A 26,385-nucleotide genomic window follows, 5' to 3' on the forward strand; every position below is an offset into this window, starting at 1 on the left:
ATGGAGTATAATGTCTGGAATGGAGTATGATGTCTGGAATGGAGTATAATGTCTGGAATGGAGTATGATGTCTGGAATGGAGTATGATGTCTGGAATGGAGTATGATGTCTGGAATGGAGTATGATGTCTGGAATGGAGTATGATGTCTGGAATGGAGTATGATGTCTGGAATGGAGTATGATGTCTGGAATGGAGTATAATGTCTGGAATGGAGTATAATGTCTGGAATGGAGTATGATGTCTGGAATGGAGTATGATGTCTGGAATGGAGTATAATGTCTGGAATGGAGTGTAATGTCTGGAATGGAGTATGATGTCTGGAATGGAGTATAATGTCTGGAATGGAGTATAATGTCTGGAATGGAGTATGATGTCTGGAATGGAGTGTAATGTCTGGAATGGAGTATAATGTCTGGAATGGAGTATAATGTCTGGAATGGAGTATGATGTCTGGAATGGAGTATAATGTCTGGAATGGAGTATGATGTCTGGAATGGAGTGTAATGTCTGGAATGGAGTATAATGTCTGGAATGGAGTATGATGTCTGGAATGGAGTGTAATGGCTGGAATGGAGTATGATGTCTGGAATGGAGTATGATGTCTGGAATGGAGTATAATGTCTGGAATGGAGTATAATGTCTGGAATGGAGTATTATGTCTGGAATGGAGTATGATGTCTGGAATGGAGTATGATGTCTGGAATGGAGTATGATGTCTGGAATGGAGTATGATGTCTGGAATGGAGTATGATGTCTGGAATGGAGTATAATGTCTGGAATGGAGTATTATGTCTGGAATGGAGTATGATGTCTGGAATGGAGTATGATGTCTGGAATGGAGTATGATGTCTGGAATGGAGTATGATGTCTGGAATGGAGTATAATGTCTGGAATGGAGTATTATGTCTGGAATGGAGTATGATGTCTGGAATGGAGTATGATGTCTGGAATGGAGTATGATGTCTGGAATGGAGTATGATGTCTGGAATGGAGTATAATGTCTGGAATGGAGTGTAATGTCTGGAATGGAGTATGATGTCTGGAATGGAGTATGATGTCTGGAATGGAGTGTAATGTCTGGAATGGAGTATGATGTCTGGAATGGAGTGAATGGTATCAAAACACATACCATTCCATTTACTCCACTCCGGACTTTATTATGAACTGTCTTCCCTTCAGCAGCCTCCACTGGATACAACCATATATATCTACTAACAACAAGCATCAATACATGAACTATTGTCTCCGGACTCCCACTAGGAACTAAAAGGCAACCAAACAATACAGTTGAGGAATTAAACGGTTTTATACTTACATTAAAATAAAATTAAAAAAGTTGAGCCCATCTCAGAAATGCTTTCTTGTATTTTATTGTGATGGGAAATAGTAAAAAAAATGGAACAAAAAAAACAAACTAAAACTATAAAAACAGAGTGGATTAAACGGGAAATGTAGAAAACAAATTGTAACCTCTGACATATAACAAGTACAACGTAACAAATTGGCACAAAACAGAACGACAAAGGGCATGAGAATCTAATTTTGGCTTTGAAAGAAAAAAAAAGGAGTTAACGTACATCTTCATAACGAGATCAATCCTTCAATACAACAGCAAGGACTCGTGCGTTTTAGTCACACAGTTAGTTTTCAGTAGCTTCATATCACAGTAAGAACAGGTCAGTCTAACCAGCGAGCCCGATGATGGATGAAACGCTTTCCGTTTCTCTCTCCATTTATTTATTCTTCTTTTCATGTTAATACCTTTTTCAAAACAACCTTCATCGCCCCCAGAGCGCCGCTTCCTACTCTGGATTCAATGACCTTCAAATCATTTTTCATACTAAAATATATTATTGTATCAATTCACACTACACTATTGTACACTACAATGTGTGTAATAAATAAGCATAAAGAAATAGAAAGATAAGACACGTAAATATAAAAAGTCCTCTAAAAACTAAACAGGTACGCTCTCCTCATGGAAAAGGTTTCTAATACTGCCATGGTTGAAAACATACACAGGACACACACATATAGAAAAACTCAAAACTAAAAAAACAAACTGAAAATAATTCTGTAACACTGTAAAGGTCAAATCAACTGAAACACTTCGTAAAACACAGGGACCACGTTCACTGACGTTTGTTACCTGAAGTGCGGGTTAGCTTGCCACCATTTTGTAAAACAAGTGCACTCATCTAATAATGTCTGACGCTCGAATACAGGAAAATCCCCTTAAATACTGTAAAAAACCTTTTGTATTCGTCCTATTCTCTCTTTGTTCCTCTTTGTTCACGCACACACGAAGGAGTCCTTATTCATGCTATCGTCTTGTATTCCCTACTGTACTACTTTTAACCAGAGCCCTATAGTGCACTATAAAGGGAATACTGAAGGGTGCCATTTGGGACGAAACCCAACTTAACAAGTGAAAATGAGTCCAACCAAGTAAACAAACAATCAATATGGGCCTGAAGCAGAAAATACATACTGACTACATCCGTTGGGGTACAGAGAACACGGTTCAATGGCACTTACAGCACACAGGTCTGGTCTTGCATAAGGCTGGAGATATTGGGGTGGGGTAGAGCACATATCTCCACCCCTCCTGCTTCATATGACCCTATGACACTGATGGTCACTGATTAAAAACTAACCAAACCAACTGATAACTAGGGTTCACGTCCCAATAATCTCTCCTTTCTCTAAAAGTGTGCACTTGATAACTTCCCTTCAAGGACTTTGAAAGGAAATGACTGGTGTAAGAAATATTGTGTAACATTCTATAGTCTAGCGAGCCCATGTCTCCACCAATCCAATGCTTTTAGATTCATGGGGATCAGTGATCAGGTTCACCCTTCAGGAGGAAGGATAGATTATTGGGACACAAACAAGGACAAGCATGGTTAAGAATGCTGGCTTTGAGGTTGTTTTCACTACTTTTCCCTGATAGGACAGTTTGGTTATGATGTCAGACAGATATCACATCAAACCCCTCCCACCCCCCACCCCCACATAGCCTGGTCCCAGATCTGTTTGTGCTCTTGCCAACTCCGCTGCTGTCCTTGTAAAGCCAAACATGACAGTGAGTGATGAGGAGTTGGCATGATAGCACTAACATACTGGAACTCAGGCTAACCCCTCCCACCCATACCAGGCTAACCCCTCCCACCCATAGCCCCAGAATCCTCTTTTCTTCTTAATGTTAACAAACCAACTGAAAGCAAAATGCTATGCTAACGTTAGCTAACATGAAGAGGATGTGCAGCTGGTGTGGACATAATAATACTGAAGGGTGGACAACACATCATGAGGCATGTCGTATCCATAGGTAAACCAGGATTACTGTAGTGCAGTTTTTTGTTTGTTTTTGTTTTACAACTCAATAAAATACTGATTTTAGCAAACATCATCATTGGCAATAAAAATGTATAGAAATGTTTCTTCAACTGTACAGGTTAAAAGGTTAAAACAAGAGTGGCAAAATTAGTCAAAAATAACACTGACAAACATAAATGACCTGGGATCAGATGTCTCACTCTCAGTAACAAAATAATTGAAAGGTCAGCTGTAACTTTTATACAAAAATGTATAATACGTCTATAAACAAGGTAACACCGATATTATTTTCAGGAGAAAAAGTCCCTTCTTTTTAGTCTATCTCAGGCACACCTGGGTTTCAACACAGTAGAGGACCGACACACGGCACCAACGCGGCTGCCTCTTTTGTTTTATTTTGACGAAAACACAAGATTTTCCTCTCCTGCTACTTGACACCTAGGATTTCCATTTTTTTTGTTGTCAGAGAATGTATTTTCTTCATTCACCGTTCATCTTGTCTTCCTCTGTTTCTCTCTGTCCAGTTTCCAACCCCTCCACCGGGATGTCCTCCTTGTCCTCTGTCCTCCGTTTCCATAGCTTCCTCTGTTACAAAGGTTTCCTTCTCTGCCACTCCTTCCTCCTCCTCTACACCTCCCATCACCTGTACCGCCATCACCTCCTCTTCCTCACACACATCCTCCTGCTCTAGGGACTCTTCTTTACAAATCTCCTCCTCTTCTCTCATCCCTTCCTCTTCCTCCTCCTGGAGTGCCTCCTCCTCTCTCATCCCTTCCTTTTCCTCCACCTCCTCCTGGTGTGCCTCCTCCTCTCTACTCCCTTCCTCTTCCTCCTCCTGGTGTGCCTCCTCCTCTCTCCTCCCTTCCTCTTCCTCCACCTCCTCCTGGTGTGCCTCCTCCTCTCGTCTCCCTTCCTCTTCCTCCTCCTGGTGTGCCTCCTCCTCTCTACTCCCTTCCTCCTCCTGGTGTGCCTCCTCCTCTCTCCTCCCTTCCTCTTCCTCCACCTCCTCCTGGTGTGCCGACTCCTCTCTCATCCCTTCCTCTTCCTCCACCTCCTCCTGGTGTGCCGACTCCTCTCTACTCCCTTCCTCTTCCTCCTCCTGGTGTGCCTCCTCCTCTCTACTCCCTTCTTCTTCCTCCTCCTGGTGTGCCTCCTCCTCTCTACTCCCTTCCTCTTCCTCCACCTCCTCCTGGTGTGCCTCCTCTTCTCTCATCCCTTCCTCTTCCTGCTCTTCTTCACACACCTGCTTCTGCTGTACCTCCTCCTCTCTACTCTCTTCCTTCTGCTCCTCTTCCTCTTTGCTCCCTTCCTTCTCCACCTCTTCCCCTCGGCTCTCTTCCTCCTCTTCCTCTCTGATCTCTTCCTCCTCCTCCTCTCTGATCTCTTCCTCCTCCTCCTCTTCCTCTCTGCTCCCTTCCTCCTCCTCTTGCCTCTCCTCCTCAAACTCCTCCACCTCGTAGATCTCACTCTCCTCGTCATCCTCACCCACTTGCACCACCCGTATGTCGTCCATGCTCATGGCCGCCATGCCCTCCTCTTCTTCCAGCTCCTCCTCACTCTCCCTCTCGTCTGAGTCCAGTTGGGAAGGTGGGGAGGTGGGTCGGCTGTCTGACTGCTGCTCTTCTGTTTGAGGACTCCTTTCGGGGCTCATCCCGAGCTGACGTCCCCCCTGCCGCCCTCCCTGGGGCTCCTTCTTGCAGTAGGAGTATCGGTGGTTCATGTGCTGGCTGTAGGAGCCAGAGTGGGAGAAACACTTGCCACATTTGTCACAGCGGTAGGGCTTCTCTCCGGAGTGCAGTCGCGTGTGTTCTATCAAGTGGTGCTTGTGTTTGAAGGCTTTGTCGCAGATGCCGCACTCATGTGGCCGTTTTCCTAAAAACAGAAACACACAAGGGTTCAGTGTTTCAATCTATTTCAAACTCATCCAGAAATTACAACAGAAATCGATCTGAAACCCATTACTCTTGATTTGCACTGTGAGTGTGTGAACTGCTTTTACCATTACATTAGTTCTGCACCAAGGCAGCCTGCCTGGCATCACTTCCTACAATCTACATTACACTGACCTGCCTGCAGCCTGCCTGGCTGGCATCACTTCCTACAATCTACATTACACTGACCTGCCTGCAGCCTGCCTGGCATCACTTCCTACAATCTACATTTCACTGACCTGCCTGCAGCCTGCCTGGCATCACTTCCTACAATCTACATTACACTGACCTGCCTGCAGCCTGCCTGGCATCACTTCCTACAATCTACATTACACTGACCTGCCTGCAGCCTGCCTGGCTGGCATCACTTCCTACAATCTACATTACACTGACCTGCCTGCAGCCTGCCTGGCTGGCATCACTTCCTACAATCTACATTACACTGACCTGCCTGCAGCCTGCCTGGCTGGCATCACTTCCTACAATCTACATTACACTGACCTGCCTGCAGCCTGCCTGGCTGGCATCACTTCCTACAATCTACATTACACTGACCTGCCTGCAGCCAGCCTGGCTGGCATCACTTCCTACAATCTACATTACACTGACCTGCCTGCAGCCTGCCTGGCTGGCATCACTTCCTACAATCTACATTACACTGACCAGGCTGCAGACTTCCTAACTGTGAAACCAACTGCACTTGTTATGAAAACAATATCATAACAAAAACTCTCACAAATACGTAAAACACTCCAAAAAATTCCCCTAAAAGGATTCTAGCAGGTCTGTTGCAATGGTAAAATATTTCAGTAAAATAAACAAACATAATTTGTGGAGATCGATATCAAACTAGCTGCCTGATGCTGATACGTTCTTCTGGACCTGGGTCTCATTGAACCCAGGAAGGAGGGATGAGGGCGTTTCAATCCCAGAAGGCACCCTATTCCCTATATAGTGACCTACTTTTGACCAGTGCCCTATGGCACCCTATTCCCTACATAGTGCACTACTTTAGACCATTGCCCTATGGGCCCTCATAAAAAGTAGTTCACTATAAAGGGAAAAGGGTGCCATTTAGGACATAATCCAGGTTGGAGAGGTTTAAGAGGACATTAGGCGGTTTAAGAGGGCGATATTCGGCTGTTATACCAAATTCAGGGAAGAAGCTGCCTGGGTTCTCCATAACGAAAGCAGTAGGCAGATACAAACTATAGGGTTCTATTCAAAGTCATTTCCGATTGAGCCAACATATTCAGCATTTACCTCAAGGGTCGGCAACAGACGGCCCGTGGACCAAAACTGTCAGGCAAAGTTTTTTGTGTGCCCCCCAAAAAATAATCTATATTTAGTTTTTGGTCAAAAAAATACAAGAATCCCCAGGAATTCAGCAAAAAATGTGTTTCATTTAGAAAATCTGTTCACCAAGTATTCCAGAGAAGAAGAAAGAAAAGATGTGATCGTGTCTCAATGTAATCAAGATATTTAATGACTGTTATTTTCAAATACATTATGTTTCTGGGCTTAGTTGTGGTCAATTTGCACTGTACAAATGATTATAATTATGTTCCAGCCCCCCAACTCTCCACTCTGACGAAAATGGTCCTGAGGTTGAATCTAGTTGCCTGCCCCTTGGTTTACCGTGAATGCAGTCTCCGCTAAACGCGGGAACATCGCTTTCTAATTTCAATCACGCTGTAACTATTTCCACGATACAGATTGAATAGAGCCCTTGGTCTTTTAAATGCCTGTCAATGTTATCACCATTCATATCAATCAGGTGAAGTCATGTCTCATAGATGAGAAGGAGTGGTATAAAGCTGAGAGCAGCCCTCATTAAAAAGGAACACAACAATAATTCCACCATACCCAGGGCTGTACGTATCAAGCATCTCAGAGTGGCAGTGCTGATCTAGGATCCTGTCCGCGGAATCGTATTTACTGTGATCTAAAAGGCAAAACTGATCCTAAATCAGCATTACAACTATAGCCCCGTTTATACCTGGTTCTAACATGTATCTTTTGTCCAGATCATATCCACATTCTGATCGTGCCCACATTTTCAGACAGGTGTAGATGGTCAAAATGCGCATTGTGAACATTGATCAGATCTTCCTGCCCACCCCTGGAGGTAGTCAGGCACACAGTGTGTCTGGATATATTACAAGTGTAGACGGATCTGGACAGGGAAACCATTTAAATCCTAATTATTCTGCCTCCTAAATCATTGACAGGTGCCACCATTGACTTATGGCATCAATATGTGGCTTAAAATAAATAAATAAATAATTATTAATTATTATTTTCCACCATAATTTGCAAATAAATTCATTAAAAATCCTACAATGTGATTTTCTGGATTTTTTTTCTCATTTTGTCTGTCATGGTTGAAGTGTACCTATGATGAAAATTACAGGCCTCTCATCTTTTTAAGTGGGAGAACTTGCACAATTGGTGGCTGACTAAATACTTTTTTTGCCCCACTGTATGTCAGAAAATGTGGTCTCAATCAGAAGGTGTACAATATCAGGACAAAGGCTGGCAGCAGGTCTAAGCTTTATGAGACACTTTATATATATACGGCCCCTGACCCAGGGGATCCTCAGACCGTGGCCACATTGTTTACCTGTGTGTTCGTATTTATGCCTGAGCAGGGAGCTGCTCTTCTGGAAGATCTTGTCACACAGGTCACAGGAGTACATCCCGCTCTGCAGCCGACGCATCTTCTTCAGCGGAGGGGAAGAGTCTGAGTTATCCTGCTCCTCTACCGTTGCCACACCCTCTGAGCTGTTGGCTGACTTCTCCTCCTGTCAGAGAAAAATACAGATTGTTTTTAGAATAACAATAATACTGATCATTGTGTTATTAGGAAGAAGAAGAAGAAGAATTCCAACAAAAACAATAGGTTACTAACTAATAATCCTATTTATATTATATTATTTAAACACAGTGTTTCCAATGTCAAACGCCTTTACGTGAGGAGAGATCAGCTGTAAAAAGCCCAGAGGGAGTAACGTAGAGAGATCTCTCTGCCACACCCGGCAGACACTGACACGCCTTTCAGACAGACGCTACGCTGTGAGCCGCTCACATGGGTGTTAACATACAATGGAGGATTCATCCTGCTTACACACACACACACACACACACACACACACACACACACACACACACACACACACACACACACACACACACACACACACACACACACACACACACACACACACACACACACACACACACACACACACACACACACACACACACACACACACACACACACACACACACACACACACAGTCAGAGTAAGGATGAGTCCCAAATGCCACCCTTTTCGGGATGTAGTGCACTACTTTAGACCAGAGCCCTGTCCCAAATGCCACCCTTTTCCCTATGTAGTGCACTACTTTAGACCAGAGCCCTAAAGTAGTGCACCTATTGGATACCATTGGAAATACAGCCTGACTCCTGAGGGCTGGCTTAGTCAGGTTAGTCAGTAAAGCTGAAGCAGGAAAAATAGGGGAAACTCTATCCACACTACCTATCTCTTTACATTGTCTTGTCTCGCACATAATCATACATTCTGAATAGCTCTTTCACCAACCAACCTGACAGCCGTTGATTCTGACGGTCTTCTGGGCTCCGTCGGTCCCAGTGGTACCGCTGCATGCTGTAGTGGTGTATGTGTAGGTGAGCTGGGGGATGAGGATGGTCCGTTTGGTGGTGCCGGTGGAGATGGCCCTGAGGCAGGGCACACCGCTGCCCTGGTTGGTGATGGCTACTAGCCGGGTGGTCATTATGTTCACCGGGCTGGGGATGGTCGTTTGGGGGGAGGAGGTGACGTAGATGGTGTTGGTGGTTCCCTGGAGTCCTGGGAGCTGGGCCTGGACTTTCTCCTTCAGGCAGGTGAGGTTGAGGGGCTGCTCCTGTGGAACATGGGGGACCTGGGGCTGTGACTGGGGCTGCTTGGGAAGGGACAGGTCCAGGGGAAGATCTTGAGCCTCGCGCTCAGAGTCGACCTCAGTCTTCACGATGACCAGGCCGCTGGAGGAGAGGTTTAGTGGTGAGGGGGCCGAGGCTGAGACAGAGGGGGACGTCGAGGCAGGGGAACTGTTAGGAGCTTGGGAAGATGATGTCTCCTGTGTTTGGGCTGAGGCATGCTGCTCCTCTATCTCTGTGCCGCTCTTCTCTTGGTCTAGCTGGGTCTCTGTGCTGGAATCTGAAAGTCCAGAGTCATCTGGAGAGGAACCAGGGGGTCCGACCGTGATCTGACCTGACCGCATTTTCTCAAACCACTTCTTGACCACGTCCACGGGCAGGCTGACATTGTCAGAGATCTTGGCCAGCTCTTCCTCGGTGGGCTCGGCGTTTAAGGCGAAGTAGGCCTTGAGGAGTGAGAGCAGATTCTTTAGAGGATGCTGGCCTGGTGTTATCCCTGCCTCGGCCAGGAGGGCGGCGATGGAGGGGTCGAAGGTGGCGCTGTCACCTCCCTCCCCGTTGGCAGGTTTACAATGCTGGAGCATGTGCAGTGCATCCAAATCACCAGGACAGTTGTCACACAGTAGACACCTTGTCTTGCCTGTCTGGGCCTTTGGTGTCTCAGCTTCAGTCTCTGTCTCCTCCGTCTCCATCTCTGACTCGTGCTCCGAGTCGTCCGGCTCGGTCTTGTTGATGTGGAGGTCCTGGGGGAGGTTCTCTGTTACTTTGGAGGCGGGCTGTGTGTTTGTGGCGCTGGCGGTGTTGGTGTTGGTGGTGGGAGGGGGAGCCTCCTGCTTGAGGAGCTGAGGGGCGTTGGGCTGCTGGGCTGGGCTTGGCTCCAGGCTGTAGTTAATGATGATCTTGGTGGTACCGTCCTGGTCCACGAAGCCAGGCAGGCTGATGGCTGAGATTACCTGCTGGCCAGCCTGTGTCACAAACCCCTGCTTGGAGGTCACCAGCCCGTTGGCCGTCCCCAACACCTGACGCAGCACGTTTCCATCCAAGGCCACCTGGGATATAAGAGGACCACCATAGATATAAGAGGACCACCATAGATATAAGAGGACCACCATAGATATGTTGTTATCCTCATTTTGCATCATCACATTTTAAAACCTTACTGTTGACATGCTACGTTTAGGACCATATCAACAGTGAACTTTTTGAGTAAAGAGATCTTTTAAAATGCATTGTATACATATGTGTGGTTGAATTGCTTTCAATTGTTTGTTTTTTAAATTAAATAATTTAAGTAATTTTTTTTCATTTCACTTCACCAATTTGGACTATTTTGTATATGTCAATTACATGAAATCCAAATAAAAATCAATTTAATTTCAGGTTGTAAGGCAACAAAATAGGTAAAATGTCAAGGGGGGCGAATACTTTTGCAAGCCACTGTCGGTTTTTATACCAATTATAAATCAAATCAAACCTTGAGCATGTTCTGCAGGTCGCTGAGGTTAATAGTGATAGGAGACATCAGACCCATGGTGGGCAGTACCACCGCCTGGACCATGCCCTGAGGCAGCGCCGTGCCCTGGGGTAGCGCCACGCCACCATTAAAAACCGTCCCATTCGTCCCCACCGCCCCGTTAGGCGCCACCACCACCGGCTTGAACTCATAATCCACAGGCTCAGATTTAATCTGAGTGTGGGGGAGCTGCTCCTGCAGGGGCTTGCTGTCTGTCTTCTCCCCACGGAGGAGCACTCGGACTGGGGCTGCGGCGGGGCCAGAGGGCTGGGTCTGACTGGGGGTCTGGTTGGAGACCTTAATGACTGGGCTGGGGTTGCCGTTGACAGGCACCATGCCAACACACTTCTTACTGCTGATGTGGGAACTGTAGGACCCTGAGTGGGAAAACCTCTTCTTACAGTTGGGGCACTCGTATGGCTTCTCACCTGCAAAGAAAGAGATGTATAATTCTAGGAAACAGCTGAACAGCTGAGGTTATGTTCCAAACGGCATCCTATTACCTAGATATTGCACTACATTTGACCAGAGCACCCTGTCAGGATAGGGTGCTACTATTTGGGACTCAGGTGAACCTATCGTTAACAAACAGGCCGAGGTAATAATAGCAACAGAATGACGACACATTGGCCAAGAGCACAGATTCAATAATTATCATAATCAAGACTCTGAAATAACAGAGCTGCATATTAGAAACATATCAAAGGAGAAATGGGTCAGTTCAGTACATCTGGATCCCCCACTGTGAATATAGGTGAGTTCAGTACATCTGGACCCCCACTGTGAATATAGGTGAGTTCAGTACATCTGGACCCCCACTGTGAATATAGGTCAGTTCAGTACATCTGGACCCCCACTGTGAATATAGGTCAGTTCAGTACATCTGGACCTCCACTGTGAATATAGGTCAGTTCAGTACATCTGGACCCCCACTGTGAATATAGGTGAGTTCAGTACATCTGGACCTCCACTGTGAATATAGGTGAGTTCAGTACATCTGGACCTCCACTGTGAATATAGGTGAGTTCAGTACATCTGGACCTCCACTGTGAATATAGGTCAGTTCAGTACATCTGGACCACCACTGTGAATATAGGTGAGTTCAGTACATCTGGACCTCCACTGTGAATATAGGTGAGTTCAGTACATCTGGATCCCCCACTGTGAATATAGGTGAGTTCAGTACATCTGGACCACCACTGTGAATATAGGTGAGTTCAGTACATCTGGACCTCCACTGTGAATATAGGTGAGGTCAGTACATCTGGACCACCACTGTGAATATAGGTCAGTTCAGTACATCTGGACCCCCACTGTGAATATAGGTGAGTTCAGTACATGTGGACCACCACTGTGAATATAGGTGAGTTCAGTACATCTGGACCACCACTGTGAATATAGGTGAGTTCAGTACATCTGGACCTCCACTGTGAATATAGGTGAGTTCAGTACATGTGGACCACCACTGTGAATATAGGTGAGTTCAGTACATCTGGACCACCACTGTGAATATAGGTGAGTTCAGTACATCTGGACCTCCACTGTGAATATAGGTCAGTTCAGTACATCTGGACCACCACTGTGAATATAGGTGAGTTCAGTACATCTGGACCCCCACTGTGAATATAGGTGAGTTCAGTACATCTGGACCTCCACTGTGAATATAGGTGAGTTCAGTACATCTGGACCCCCACTGTGAATATAGGTGAGTTCAGTACATCTGGACCACCACTGTGAATATACAGTGCCTTGCGAAAGTATTCGGCCCCCTTGAACTTTGCGACCTTTTTCCACATTTCAGGCTTCAAACATAAAGATATAAAACTGTATTTTTTTGTGAAGAATCAACAACAAGTGGGACACAATCATGAAGTGGAACGACATTTATTGGATATTTCAAACTTTTTTAACAAATCAAAAACTGAAAAATTGGGCGTGCAAAATTATTCAGCCCCCTTAAGTTAATACTTTGTAGCGCCACCTTTTGCTGCGATTACAGCTGTAAGTCGCTTGGGGTATGTCTCTACCAGTTTTGCACATCGAGAGACTGAATTTTTTCCCCAATCCTCCTTGCAAAACAGCTCGAGCTCAGTGAGGTTGGATGGAGAGCATTTGTGAACAGCGGTTTTCAGTTCTTTCCACAGATTGTCTATTGGATTCAGGTCTGGACTTTGACTTGGCCATTCTAACACCTGGATATGTTTATTTTTGAACCATTCCATTGTAGATTTTGCTTTATGTTTTGGATCATTGTCTTGTTGGAAGACAAATCTCCGTCCCAGTCTTAGGTCTTTTGCAGACTCCATCAGGTTTTCTTCCAGAATGGTCCTGTATTTGGCTCCATCCATCTTCCCATCAATTTTAATCTTCCCTGTCCCTGCTGAAGAAAAGCAGGCCCAAACCATGATGCTGCCACCACCATGTTTGACAGTGGGCATGGTGTGTTCAGGGTGATGAGCTGTGTTGCTTTTACGCCAATGTAACAGTACAAATTTATAGACCGTCCCCTCGCCCATACCCGGGCGCGAACTAGGGACCTTCTGCACACATCAACAGTCACCCTCGAAGCATCGTTACCCATCGCTCCACAAAAGCCGCGGCCCTTGCAGAGCAAGGGGAACTACTACTTCAAGGTCTCAGAGCAAGTGACGTCACTGATTGAAACGCTATTTAGCGCCCACGCTAACTAAGCTAGCCGTTTCACATCCGTTACACTCACCCCCCTTTTGACCTTCCTCCTTTTTCCGCAGCAACCAGTAATCCGGGTCAACAGCATCAATGTAACAGTACAAATTTAAACCGTCCCCTCGCCCATACCAGGGCGCGAACCAGGGACCTTCTGCACACATCAACAACTGACACCTACGAAGCGTCGTTACCCATCGCTCCACAAAAGCCGCGGCCCTTGCAGAGCAAGGGGAACTACTACTTCAAGGTCTCAGAGCAAGTGACGTCACTGATTGAAACGCTATTTAGCGCCCACGCTAACTAAGCTAGCCGTTTCACATCCGTTACACCAAACATAGCGTTTTGCATTGTTGCCAAAAAGTTCAATTTTGGTTTCCTCTGACCAGAGCACCTTCTTCCACATGTTTGGTGTGTCTCCCAGGTGGCTTGTGGCAAACTTTAAACAACACTTTTTATGGATATCTTTAAGAAATGGCTTTCTTCTTGCCACTCTTCCATAAAGGCCAGATTTGTGCAATATACGACTGATTGTTGTCCTATGGACAGAGTCTCCCACCTCAGCTGTAGATCTCTGCAGTTCATCCAGAGTGATCATGGGCCTCTTGGCTGCATCTCTGATCAGTCTTCTCCTTGTATGAGCTGAAAGTTTAGAGGGACGGCCAGGTCTTGGTAGATTTGCAGTGGTCTGATACTCCTTCCATTTCAATATTATCGCTTGCACAGTGTTCCTTGGGATGTTTAAAGCTTGGGAAATCTTTTTGTATCCAAATCCGGCTTTAAACTTCTTCACAACAGTATCTCGGACCTGCCTGGTGTGTTCCTTGTTCTTCATGATGCTCTCTGCGCTTTTAACAGACCTCTGAGACTATCACAGTGCAGGTGCATTTATACGGAGACTTGATTACACACAGGTGGATTGTATTTATCATCATTAGTCATTTAGGTCAACATTGGATCATTCAGAGATCCTCACTGAACTTCTGGAGAGAGTTTGCTGCACTGAAAGTAAAGGGGCTGAATAATTTTGCACGCCCAATTTTTCAGTTTTTGATTTGTTAAAAAAGTTTGAAATATCCAATAAATGTCGTTCCACTTCATGATTGTGTCCCACTTGTTGTTGATTCTTCACAAAAAAATAAAGTTTTATATCTTTATGTTTTAAGCCTGAAATGTGGCAAAAGGTCGCAAAGTTCAAGGGGGCCGAATACTTTCGCAAGGCACTGTAGGTGAGTTCAGTACATCTGGACCCCCACTGTGAATATAGGTGAGTCACAGGGCTCCATCCCAAATGGCACCCTATTCCCTATATAGTACACTACTTTTGACCAGGGCCCATGGTACCCTATTCCCTATGTAGTGCACTACTTTTGACCAGGACCCATGGTACCCTATTCCCTATGTAGTGCACTACTTTTGAACACGGCCCATGGTACCCTATTCTCTATGTAGTACACTACATTTCAACACGGCCCATGGTACCCTATTCCCTATGTAGTGCACTACTTTTGACCAGGGCCCATGGTACCCTATTCCCTATGTAGTGCACTACATTTCAACACGGCCCATGGTACCCTATTCCCTATGTAGTGCACTACTTTTGACCAGGGCCCATGGTACCCTATTCCCTATGTAGTGCACTACTTTTGACCAGGACCAATAGGGCTCAGGAATAGGGTGCTCTTTAGGATGCAGACACCATCCACTGGGGTCACACTGGTTGAATCAATGTTATTTCCACGTAATTTCAATGAAATTACTGTGGCTGGTGGGTATGAGTCATGATGACGGGGTGTGTGTGTGTGTGTGTGTGTGTGTTGCCACGGCGACCGGTGTGATGCCAATTTGACTCACCGCTGTGGATGCGAAGATGCTCCTTCAGGTGGTGCTTATATTTAAAAGCCTTGGAACACTCAGTACACTTGAACTTCCTGTTCCCCCCTGTTGTTATTGTTGTGGTGGTGGTCTGGGGTACATGACGCTGGCAGACAGACAGGACAGACAGACAGCGGTGAGTGTATGGGATGTTTTGTAACGTCAGTATCCTGTCTAAAGAGTACTCTTGTTACTGTCTGAAGGATGTGTTTTCATTCCCAGTAAAGCAGTAATAGACATATTTGTCTTGAATTACAGACACATTAATCAAATCGCTCCATTTAAAAAACAGGCTAAAGGGAGAATTCAAATAATACTGAAACAAGGCCTCCAACCACAGGGACATGGACATAGACATAGACAAGGACAGAAACAGGGACAGAGAAGATACAGGGACAGGGACAGAGAAGATACAGGGACAGAGAAGATACAGGGACAGGGACAGAGAAGATACAGGGACAGAGACAGAGAAGATACAGGGACAGAGAAGATACAGGGACAGGGACAGAGAAGATACAGGGACAGAGACAGAGAAGATACAGAGACGGAGATAGAGAAGATACAGGGACAGGGACAGAGAAGATACAGGGAAAGAGACGATACAGGGACAGGGACAGAGAAGATACAGGGACAGAGAAGATTCAGGGACAGAGACAGAGAAGATACAGGGACGGGGACAGAGAAGATACAGGGACAGGGACAGAGAAGATACAGGGACAGAGACAGAGAAGATACAGGGACAGAGAAGATACAGGGACAGAGACAGGGAAGATACAGGGACAGAGAAGATACAGGGACAGAGACAGAGAAGATACAGGGACAGAGAAGATACAGGGACAGAGACAGAGAAGATACAGGGACAGGGACAGAGAAGATACAGGGACAGGGACAGAGAAGATACATGGACAGGGACAGAGAATATACATGGACAGGGCCAGAGAAGATATAGGGACAGAGCCAGAGAAGATATAGGGACAGGGACAGAGAAGATACAGGGACAGAGACAGAGAAGATACAGGGACAGGGACAGAGAAGATACAGGGACATGGACAGAGAAGATACAGGGACAGGGACAGAGAAGATACAGGGACAGAGACCGGAACAGACACAGAAACAGAGACGAGGGCTAGGGACAGAGACAGGAACAGAGACAGGGGCTAGGGACAGAGACAGGAACAGAGACAGGGGCTAGGGACAGAGACAGGAACAGAGACAGAGACAGGGGCTAGGGAGAGAGACAGGAACAGAGACAGGGGCTAGGGACAGAGACAGGAACAGAGACAGAGACAGGGGCTAGGGAGAGAGACAGGAACAGAGACAGAGACAGGGGCTAGGGACAGAGACAGGAACAGAGACAGGGGACATGGACAGAGACAAGGACGGAGACAGAAACAGAGACTTGGACAGAAACAGGGACAGAGAAGATACAGAGACAGAGAAGATACAGGGACAGGGACAGAGAAGATACAGAGACAGGGACAGAGAAGATACAGGGACAGAGAAGATACAGGGACAGAGAAGATACAGGGACAGAGACAGGAACAGTGACAGGGGACAGAGACAGGAACTGTGACAGGGGACAGAGACAGGGGACAGGGACAAAAACAGAGACAGAGGACAGGGACAGAGACAGGAACAGTGACAGGGGACAGAGACAGAGGACAGGGACAGAGACAAGAACAGTGACAGGGGACAGAGACAGGGGACAGGGACAAAAACAGAGACAGAGGACAGGGACAGAGACAGGAACAGTGACAGGGGACAGAGACAGAGGACAGGGACAGAGACAAGAACAGTGACAGGGGACAGAGACAGGGGACAGGGACAAAAACAGAGACAGAGGCAGGGAAGAATCAGGGACAGAGACACACACACACACATACATACAGGTGCCTACCTGTACAGGATCCTTGTGTTGGTTCTTGTGTTGGGTCATATGACAGTCCAGTTGTGTCCGGTAGGTGAAGGTGTAGCTGCACTGGGAGCAGCTGAAGTTGTCCTCGCTCTTCTCGTGACGTAGCTTGATGTGGTCCTTCAGGGCCGTGCAGCGCTTGTAGCCTCGCGAGCAGTAGGGACAAGTCAGGAGCTGGGAGAGGGTGTCTGGCGTGCCTGGGGACAGAGCGGGGAAAGTAGTAGACTATGAAACAAAGAAGATATATTGGTGCCTGAAACTCAGAAGCTCTATAAGGGTGCCATTTGTGCTAAAGGGTGCAAAATAGTGCACTACTTTTATGCGCCCTGGTCCAAAGTAGTGTACTACATAGGGAATAGGGTGCCATTTGGGATGCAGAACCAAAAACAGCAACAGTATGAGGGTCTCAGTAAGTGTTGAGTTGTAAAAGGTGCAGTGATGCAGCCTACCGGTCTTCTCTGAGACCCCTCTCTCAGACGCGCTTTTCTGTTTGCCGCCCGGAGCCTTGGGGTAGATGACCGCCGTGTCTCCCTGCTGGATCATCTCCTCTTCCTCCTCCTCCTCATCCTCCTCTTCTGAGCCACACTCCTCCTTCACTGTAACACAAACGGTTTACAATTACATTACATGTAACAACACAATCTCAAATATGAATGTATAAGAAGTCTATGTATATAAAATATGAATGTATAAGAAGTCTATGTACATAAAATATGTGTTGACAGGTATGTGGACTGAAACGTCACAGCAGTCAATCTGATCTGGAATGTAGACTAGTCCTGTGCAAACGTTCCTTCCCTGAGACAACAGTCCCCTCTTTCTGTGTGCAGTGTGCCAGTAGACAGCTGGAGGGCGCCACAGGGCCTATGACCTCAACCAGCCTTCATGACCAGCCTTCCCTTTCACACAGCCATGAGTACAGACTACATACAGTACATTATAGAACAAGTCCCTGGGACAAGATATCTCTCTCTCTCTCTCTCTCTCTCTCTCTCTCTCTCTCTCTCTCTCTCTCTCTCTCTCTCTCTCTCTCTCTCTCTCTCTCTCTCTCTCTCTCTCTCTCTCTCTCTCTCTCTCTCTCTCTCTCTCTCTCTCTCTCTCTCTCCTCTCTCTCTCTCTCTCTCTCCTCTCTCTCTCTCTCTCTCTCTCTCTCTCTCTCTCTCTCTCTCTCTCCTCTCTCTCTCTCTCTCTCTTCTCTCTCTCTCTCTCTCTCTCTCTCTCTCTCTCCCTCTCTCTCTCTCTCTCTCTCTCTCTCTCTCTCTCTCTCTCTCTCTCTCTCTCTCTCTCTCTCTCTCTCTCTCTCTCTCTCTCTCTCTCTCTCTCTCTCCTCTCTCTCTCTCTCTCTCTCTCTCTCTCTCTCTCTCTCTCTCTCTGTCTGTCTGTCTGTCTGTCTCTTTATCTCTCTCTAAGAGGGGGATCTAGCCCGAACCATAAACAACAGTCCATTATTCTTCCTCCACTAAACTTTACACCAAACCAGCCGACGTTTGGCATTGCACATGGTGATCTTAAGCTTGTGTGCGGCTGCTCGGCCATGGAAACCCATTTCATGAAGCTCCTGATGAACAGTCATTGTGCTGACGTTGCTTCCAGAGGCAGTTTGGAACTCGATAGTGAGTGTTGCAACCGAGGACAGACGATTTTTACACGCTACACGCTTCAGCACTCGGCGGTCCGTTTCTGTGAGCTTGTGTGGCCTACCACTTCACGGCTGAGCCGGTGTTGCTCCTAGACGTTTTTCACTTCACAATAACAGCACTTACAGTTAACCAGGGCAGCTCTAACAGGGCAGACATTTGACAAACTAACTTGTTGGAAAGGTTGCATCCTATTTCAGTGTCACATTGAAAGTCACTGAGCTCTTCAGTAAAGGCCATTCTACTGCCAATGTTTGTCTATGGAGTTTGCATGGCGGTGTGCTCAATTTTATACACCTGTCAGCAACAGGTGTGGCTGAAATAGTCGACTCCAGTTGAAGGGATGTCCACATACTTTTGTATATACAGTGCATTTGGAAAGTATTCAAAATGTATTCCACATTTTGGTACATTACAACCTTATTCTAAAATATAAATATTTTTTTTATCTACACAAAACACAAATATAATGACAAAGAAAAAATATCAAATATTGTTATTCTGTTGAACACCTCCTGTCTGAATATTGGACTCCTCACCAATAAGAGAGGACAGCAACACAATTAGACAAAAAAATGGGAAAACAAAATGATAATTACTTTGACACATTGGAAAGAATTAACAAAAAACCAGAGCAAACTAGAACGCTATTTGGCCCTAAACAGAGAGTACACAGTGGCAAAATACCCAAACTTAAGGAAAGCTTTGACTATGTACAGAGCATAGCCTTGCTATTGAGAAAGGCCGCCGTAGGCAGACCTGGCTCTCAAGAGGAGTGTCACGCCTGCTCCCGCTCTTCCTCTCTGGCGCTCGAGGGCGCCAGGCTGCCTTTCATTACACACACCTGTCACCATCATTACGCGCAGCAGCGCTCACTGGTATCACCTGGACTCCTTCACTTTGTTGATTGCCTTCCCTATTTCTGTCTGCTCCTCAGTCTGTGCTCCGTTATGTGTTCATGTCCAGACGCTGTCCTGTGCCATGTCTGGTGCTAATTAAATGTTCACGCCCATATCTACTGGGTGAAATTCCACAGTGTGCCATCACAGCAGCAAGATTTGTGACCTGTTGCCACAACAAAAGGTCAACCAGCGAAGAACAAACATCATTGTAAATACAACCTATATTTATGGTCATTTATTTTTCCCCTGTTTTTACTTTAACTATTTGCACATCATTACAACACTGTATATATACATAATATGACATTTGAAATGTCTTTATTCTTTTGGAACTTCTGTGAGTGTAATGTTTACTGTACATTTGTATTGTTTATTTCACTTTTGTTTATTATCTACTCACTTGCTTTGGCAATTTTAACATATGTTTCCCATGATAATAAAGCCCTTGAATTGAATTGAATTGAGAGACAGAGACAGAAAGAGAGAGACAGAGAGAGACAGAGAGAGGTCGACAAAACAATGTGTTTGAGTTCAAGAGAGAGGGCATATTGTAGTAAATGCAAAGCATGTGTTTTCTCTGTAGTTTTAATGAGATTTGGAGCCAGTAATGAGATCATTAAGATTGATTAAAAGGTGACACTAGAGAGGGATGTGACCTGAGGATATGTGTGTGTGTGTGTGTGTGTGTGTGTGTGTGTGTGTGTGTGTGTGTGTGTGTGTGTGTGTGTGTGTGTGTGTGTGTGTGTGTGTGTGTGTGTGTGTGTGTGTGTGTGTGTGTGTGTGGGTGTGTGTGTGTGTGTGTGTGTGTGTGTGTACATGTTTTACTATACTTGTGAGTACCAGAAGTCCTCACAAGAATAGTAAACCAACTAAAAAGTGAGGACATTTTGCCAGTCCTCACTTGTAAAAAGGCTATTTCAAGGGGTTAGATTAAGGGTTAGGATTAGAATTAGGGTTAGGGTTAGAATTAAGGTTAGGGTTAGTGGTTAGGTTTATGGTTAGGAGTTTAGGTTAAATGGGAATCAATTGTTGGTTCCCAAAAATGATAATAAGACGTTGTGTGTGTGTGATGAGATGTGTGCGTGTGTGATGTGCGTGTGTGATGTGTGTGTGATGAGATGTGCGTGTGTGTCTGTGTGTTGTGATGTGTGGTGTGTGTGATGAGATGTGCGTGTTTGTGTGTGTCTGTGTGTTGTGATGTGTGGTGTGTGTGTGTGATGTGGTGTGATGTGTGTGTGTGTGTGGTGTGTGTGTGTGTGTGTGTTGTGATGTGTTGTGATGTGTGGTGTGTGTGTGTGTGTGTGTGTGTGTGTGTGTGTGTGTGTGTGTGTGTGTGTGTGTGTGTGTGTGTGTGTGTGTGTGTGTGTGTGTGTGTGTGTGTGTGTGTGTGTGTGTGATGAGATGTGTGCGTGTGTGATGTGCGTGTTTGTGTGTGTCTGTGTGTTGTGTTGTGATGTGTGGTGTGTGTGATGTGTGTGTGTGTGTGTGTGGTGTGTGTGATATGTGGTGTGTGTGTTGTGATGTGTGGTGTGTGTGATGTGTGGTGTGTGTGTTGTGATGTATGGTGTGTGTTGTGATGTGTGGTGTGTGTGGTGTGTGTGGTGTGTGTGTTGTGATGTGTGGTGTGTGTGGTGTGTGTGATGTGTGTGTGTGTTTGACCTGAGGACATACTGTCTGGTACTGTCTTTGTTCTTCCTCCGTCACCACCCCTCCTCCACTTCCTCTAATTAACACCACATACTTCTCAATAGGCTCCCAAATGTGATAGAATCCAACCTATCGCCATGGATATCGTTAGGATGATTGACAGTCAATTACAGATACAGTTCACAGCCTGAAGAGAACAGCTCTTATTGGTTTCCTCTGCCAGCTAGTGGAGCTGAAACCATCGCTACGACGACTGAACACTTCTGCAGACAGCGAAAGCATTTGCCACAGGGAATTAAGTATTTTAAACGGTGCCAGGACCTGTGCCAGCAGACCCCGCCACTTCCTGTTTAGAGAAGCCCAGAAAGGGACCGGTGCAGACTGAGAGAACCATATCATTAGACTAGAATAGAATGAGTAGAATTAGAATCCCCATTCACCAGTCAAATTTCCATGGTCAGAGGTTCGGGTCGGTTCTACTCATTATATTTCTATGGGCTCTGCTGCTGCAGGCCCTCTCATAACAGGAGGGGAGGAGCCCAGGCTACAGGACTCCTGCTAACCCTCAAGTTTAACTCAACCATTTCACTTCCCATGACCTCATGCTTTACCGGCACTCCAAAACAGTCCTACCTCTCTCTCTGCCTCTCTCTCTGCCCCTCTCTGCCTCTCTCTCTGCCTCTCTCTCTGCCTCTCGCTCTACCTCTCGCTCTACCTCTCTCTCTCTCTGCCTCTGCCTCTCGCTCTGCCTCTACCTCTGCCTCTGCCTCTCACTCTGCCTCTCTCTCTACCTCTCGCTCTGCCTCTACCTCTGCCTCTCACTCTGCCTCTCTCTCTACCTCTCGCTCTGCCTCTCGCTCTACCTCTACATCTCTCCTCCTTTTAATGATGTGCTTTGATCTCTCTGTGACTCATCAGACTTTAGTAATTCCCATTGAAAGTCAGAGCCTCAATGGAACAGGCAGATGTTCAATATCAGTGAGGAGTAAAAACAGGAAATCATCAGACCTGGATTGAAATGCTATTGGCACCAATAGAATAGTTGAAAAGGCGAGAGCCCCACCCATCTGCCACTCCAGGCAGGCTAGAACAAACACTCAAAGTTTTTGAACGATTTCAAGCTGTATGCAGCAGGAGAGAAATGGGTTGAGAAAGAGATGGAGAGAGAGAGATCTGGATAGAGAGAGAGAGATCTGGATAGAGAGAGAGAGTGATAGAGAGAGAGAGAGTGATAGAGAGAGAGAGAGAGATCTGGATATAGAGAGAGATCTGGATAGAGAGAGATCTGGATAGAGAGAGAGAGTGATAGAGAGAGAGAGAGAGATCTGGATATAGAGAGAGATCTGGATAGAGAGAGAGATCTGGATAGAGAGAAAGAGATGTAGAGAGAGATCTGGATAGAGAGAGAGATCTGGATAGAGAGAAAGAGATGGAGAGAGAGAGAGAGATCTGGATAGAGAGAGAGAGCGATAGAGAGAGAGAGAGATCTGGATAGAGAGAGAGCGATAGAGAGAGATCTGGATAGAGAGAGAGAGATCTGGATAGAGAGAGAGAGATCTGGATAGAGAGAGAGAGATCTGGATAGAGAGAGAGAGATCTGGATAGAGAGAGAGAGATCTGGATAGAGAGAGAGATCCGGATAGAGAGAGAGATCTGGATAGAGAGAGAGAGATCTGGACAGAGGGAGAGAGATCTGGATAGAGGGAGAGAGATCTGGATAGAGGGAGAGAGATCTGGATAGAGGGAGAGAGATCTGGATAGAGAGCGAGAGATCTGGATAGAGAGAGAGAGAGATCTGGATAGAGAGAGAGAGAGATCTGGATAGAGAGAGATATAGATCTGGATAGAGAGAGAGAGAGAGATCTGGATAGAGAGAGAGAGAGATCTGGATAGAGAGAGAGAGATCTGGATAGAGAGAGAGAGATCTGGATAGAGAAAGAGAGCGATAGAGAGAGAGAGAGGGAGAGAGATCTGGATAGAGAGAGAGAGCAATAGAGAGAGAGAGGGAGAGAGAGAGAGCGATATAGAGAGAGAGGGAGAGAGAGAGATCTGGATAGAGAGAGAGATCTGGATAGAGAGAGAGGGAGAGATCTGAATAGAGAGAGAGAGATCTGGATAGAGAAAGAGAGCGAGAGAGAGAGAGAGAGAGAGAGAGGGAGAGAGGGAGAGAGAGAGGGAGAGAGGGAGAGAGAGAGGGAGAGAGAGTGTGTGACTGTGTGTGTGTGCGTGCGTCTGGGCGTGTTAGTGATTTAACAGCTGCCTCCAGCTCCACTGACCTTTGACCTTAACTTCCTGTTTCTTAACATCAGGCCCCAAAGCAGCCTCCTGTCCAGGGCCCATATGGACCACAAACCAGGTCCGAGTAGTGCACTAGTGAATAGGGCGCTATTTGGAACACAGCCACTAACTTCAGTGTGTAACAATCACTGGTCTCTAGTGTCTGAATAACTATACATGACTAAAGACAATGTGTTGATCTCTGGAGCTTTGTGAGAAAAGGCAGATGCCAGACATACTTTGCCAACAAAAGGTACTGTGTTGTACAATTGACAAACTTAATTTAAGAAAGTTATGTTGTTTGACAAGCTCGTTCATTAACCGAGTTAAACATCGACTCGACCCGCTGATGGACTGTTCTATTATCCATGGTGGCATTTTGATTTAAACCGGTAAACAACACAGAAAGTGTTTCATTCCTAAAAACAGCATAAGTGTAGAATGTGACAGGTTGACATTTATTGGGATGAATCTTGTCCTGGAGGCAGAGCTGAGCGATTTCCACTAGATGGGCCAGCTGCAAACTCAAAATTGGCTGTATCAACAAAAATTTTATAAAAAACTAACATTAGCTTTTTTGGTCTTCATTTAAGGTTAGGGTTAGGCATAAGGATAGCAGTGTTAAGCGTTAGGGTTAAGGTTAAAAATCAGATTTGATGGCTTTGTGGCTGCCTCCAGTAGATGACTCATCCCAATAAATGCCAACCTGCTATAGAACGATGAAGACAAAAAGGAGGAGAGGCAACCAATATATAACCAGCTGAGAGGAGGGTGGGGCTGGCTGAGAGGAGGGTGGGGCTGGCTGAGAGGAGGGTGGGGCTGGCTGAGAGGAGGGTGGGGCTGGCTGAGAGGAGGGTGGGGCTGGCAGAGAGGAGGGTGGGGTTGGCTGAGAGGAGGGTGGGGCTGGCTGAGAGGAGGGTGGGGCTGGCTGAGAGGAGGGTGGGGCTGGCTGAGAGGAGGGTGGGGCTGGCAGAGAGGAGGGTGGGGCTGGCTGAGAGGAGGGTGGGGCTGGCCGAGACGAGGGTGGGGCTGGCTGAAAGAAGCTGAGAGGAGTGTAGGGCTGGCTGAAAGAAGCTGAGAGGAGGGTGGGACCAGCTGAATGAGGCTGAGAAAAGGGTGGGGCTGGCTGAAAGAGGCTGAGAGGAGTGTAGGGCTGGCTGAAAGAAGCTGAGAGGAGGTTGGGGCCGGCTGAAAGAAGCTGAGAGGGTGGTGCTGGCTGAAAGAAGCTGAGAGGAGAGTGGGGCTGGCTGAGAGGAGGGTGAGGCTGGCTGAGAGGAGGGTGGGGCTGGCTGAAAGAAGCTGAGAGGAGGGTGGCGGCTGGCTGAGAAGAGGTTGGGGCTGGCCGAGATGAGGGTGGGGTTGGCTGAGAGAAGGGTGGGGCTGGCTGAAAGAGACTGAGAGGAGGGTGGGGCTTGCTGAAAGAGACAGAGGAGGGTGGGGCTGGCTGAGAGGAGGTTGGGATTGGGGGGGGGGGGGGATGACATAAACTGCTAACCTCCCTGTTGTTGTTATGGTGAGAGGTTAGTATGTCTTGGGGGGGGGGGATGATATAAACTGCTAACCTCCCTGTTGTTGTTATGGTGAGAGGTTAGTATGTCTGGGGGGGGGGGGGATGATATAAACTGCTAACCTCCCTGTTGTTGTTATGGTGAGAGGTTAGTATGTCTTGGGGGGGGGGGGGGATGATATAAACTGCTAACCTCCCTGTTGTTGTTATGGTGAGAGGTTAGTATGTCTTGGGGGGGTGATATAAACTGCCACTCCACAATACTTATTTTCCACCATAATTTGCAAATAAATTCATTAAAAATACTACAAAAATACTACAATGTGATTTGTCTGTCATGGTTGAAGTGTACCTATGATGAAAATTACAGGCCTCTCTCATCTTTTTAAGTGGGAGAACTTGCACAATTGGTGGCTGACTAAATACTTTTTTGCCCCACTGTATCTCTACTACCATATATATCTCTACAGCCATATATATCTCTACTACCATATATATCTCTACTACCATTATTATCTCTACAGCCATATATATCTCTAATGCCATATATATCTCTACTACCATATATATCTCTACTACCATATATATCTCTACAGCCATATATATCTCTACAGCCATATAGATCTCTACTACCATATATATCTCTACTACCATATATATCTCTACAGCCATATAGATCTCTACAGCCATATATATCTCTACAGCCATATATATCTCTACAGCCATATATATCTCTACAGCCATATATATCTCTACTACCATATATATCTCTACTACCATATATATCTCTACAGCCATATACATCTCTACAGCCATATAGATCTCTACTACCATATATATCTCTACAGTCATATTTATCTCTACTACCATATATATCTCTACAGTCATATATATCTCTACTACCATATATATCTCTACAGCCATATATATCTCTACTACCATATATATCTCTACAGCCATATACATCTCTACAGCCATATAGATCTCTACTACCATATATATCTCTACAGCCATATAGATCTCTACTACCATATATATCTCTACAGCCATATATATCTCTACAGCCATATAGATCTCTACTACCATATATATCTCTACTACCATATATATCTCTACAGCCATATATATCTCTACAGCCATATATATCTCTACTACCATATATATCTCTACTACCATATATATCTCTACAGCCATATACATCTCTACAGCCATATAGATC

At 46.0% G+C, this 26,385-nt stretch overlaps 1 protein-coding gene across 1 annotated transcript in view; it reads right to left on the bottom strand.

The window, feature by feature from the left end:
* Positions 1-3,725: 3,725 nt before the first annotated feature.
* The window catches only part of LOC110531011 (zinc finger E-box-binding homeobox 1), a 128,352-nt gene continuing 105,692 nt past the window's right edge, over positions 3,726-26,385 (bottom strand). Inside the window, 8 exon segments of the mRNA XM_036986887.2 lie at positions 3,726-3,899; positions 3,901-5,212; positions 7,895-8,075; positions 8,881-10,260; positions 10,686-11,152; positions 15,264-15,390; positions 17,182-17,393; positions 17,646-17,792. Of these exon segments, the coding sequence (XP_036842782.2) occupies positions 3,821-3,899; positions 3,901-5,212; positions 7,895-8,075; positions 8,881-10,260; positions 10,686-11,152; positions 15,264-15,390; positions 17,182-17,393; positions 17,646-17,792 (3,905 nt within the window). The 3' untranslated portion in view covers positions 3,726-3,820.

Source organism: Oncorhynchus mykiss, chromosome 8 (genome assembly GCF_057628025.1).
Source record: "Oncorhynchus mykiss isolate SJ-2025 chromosome 8, ASM5762802v1, whole genome shotgun sequence".
Taxonomy (NCBI): domain Eukaryota; kingdom Metazoa; phylum Chordata; class Actinopteri; order Salmoniformes; family Salmonidae; genus Oncorhynchus; species Oncorhynchus mykiss.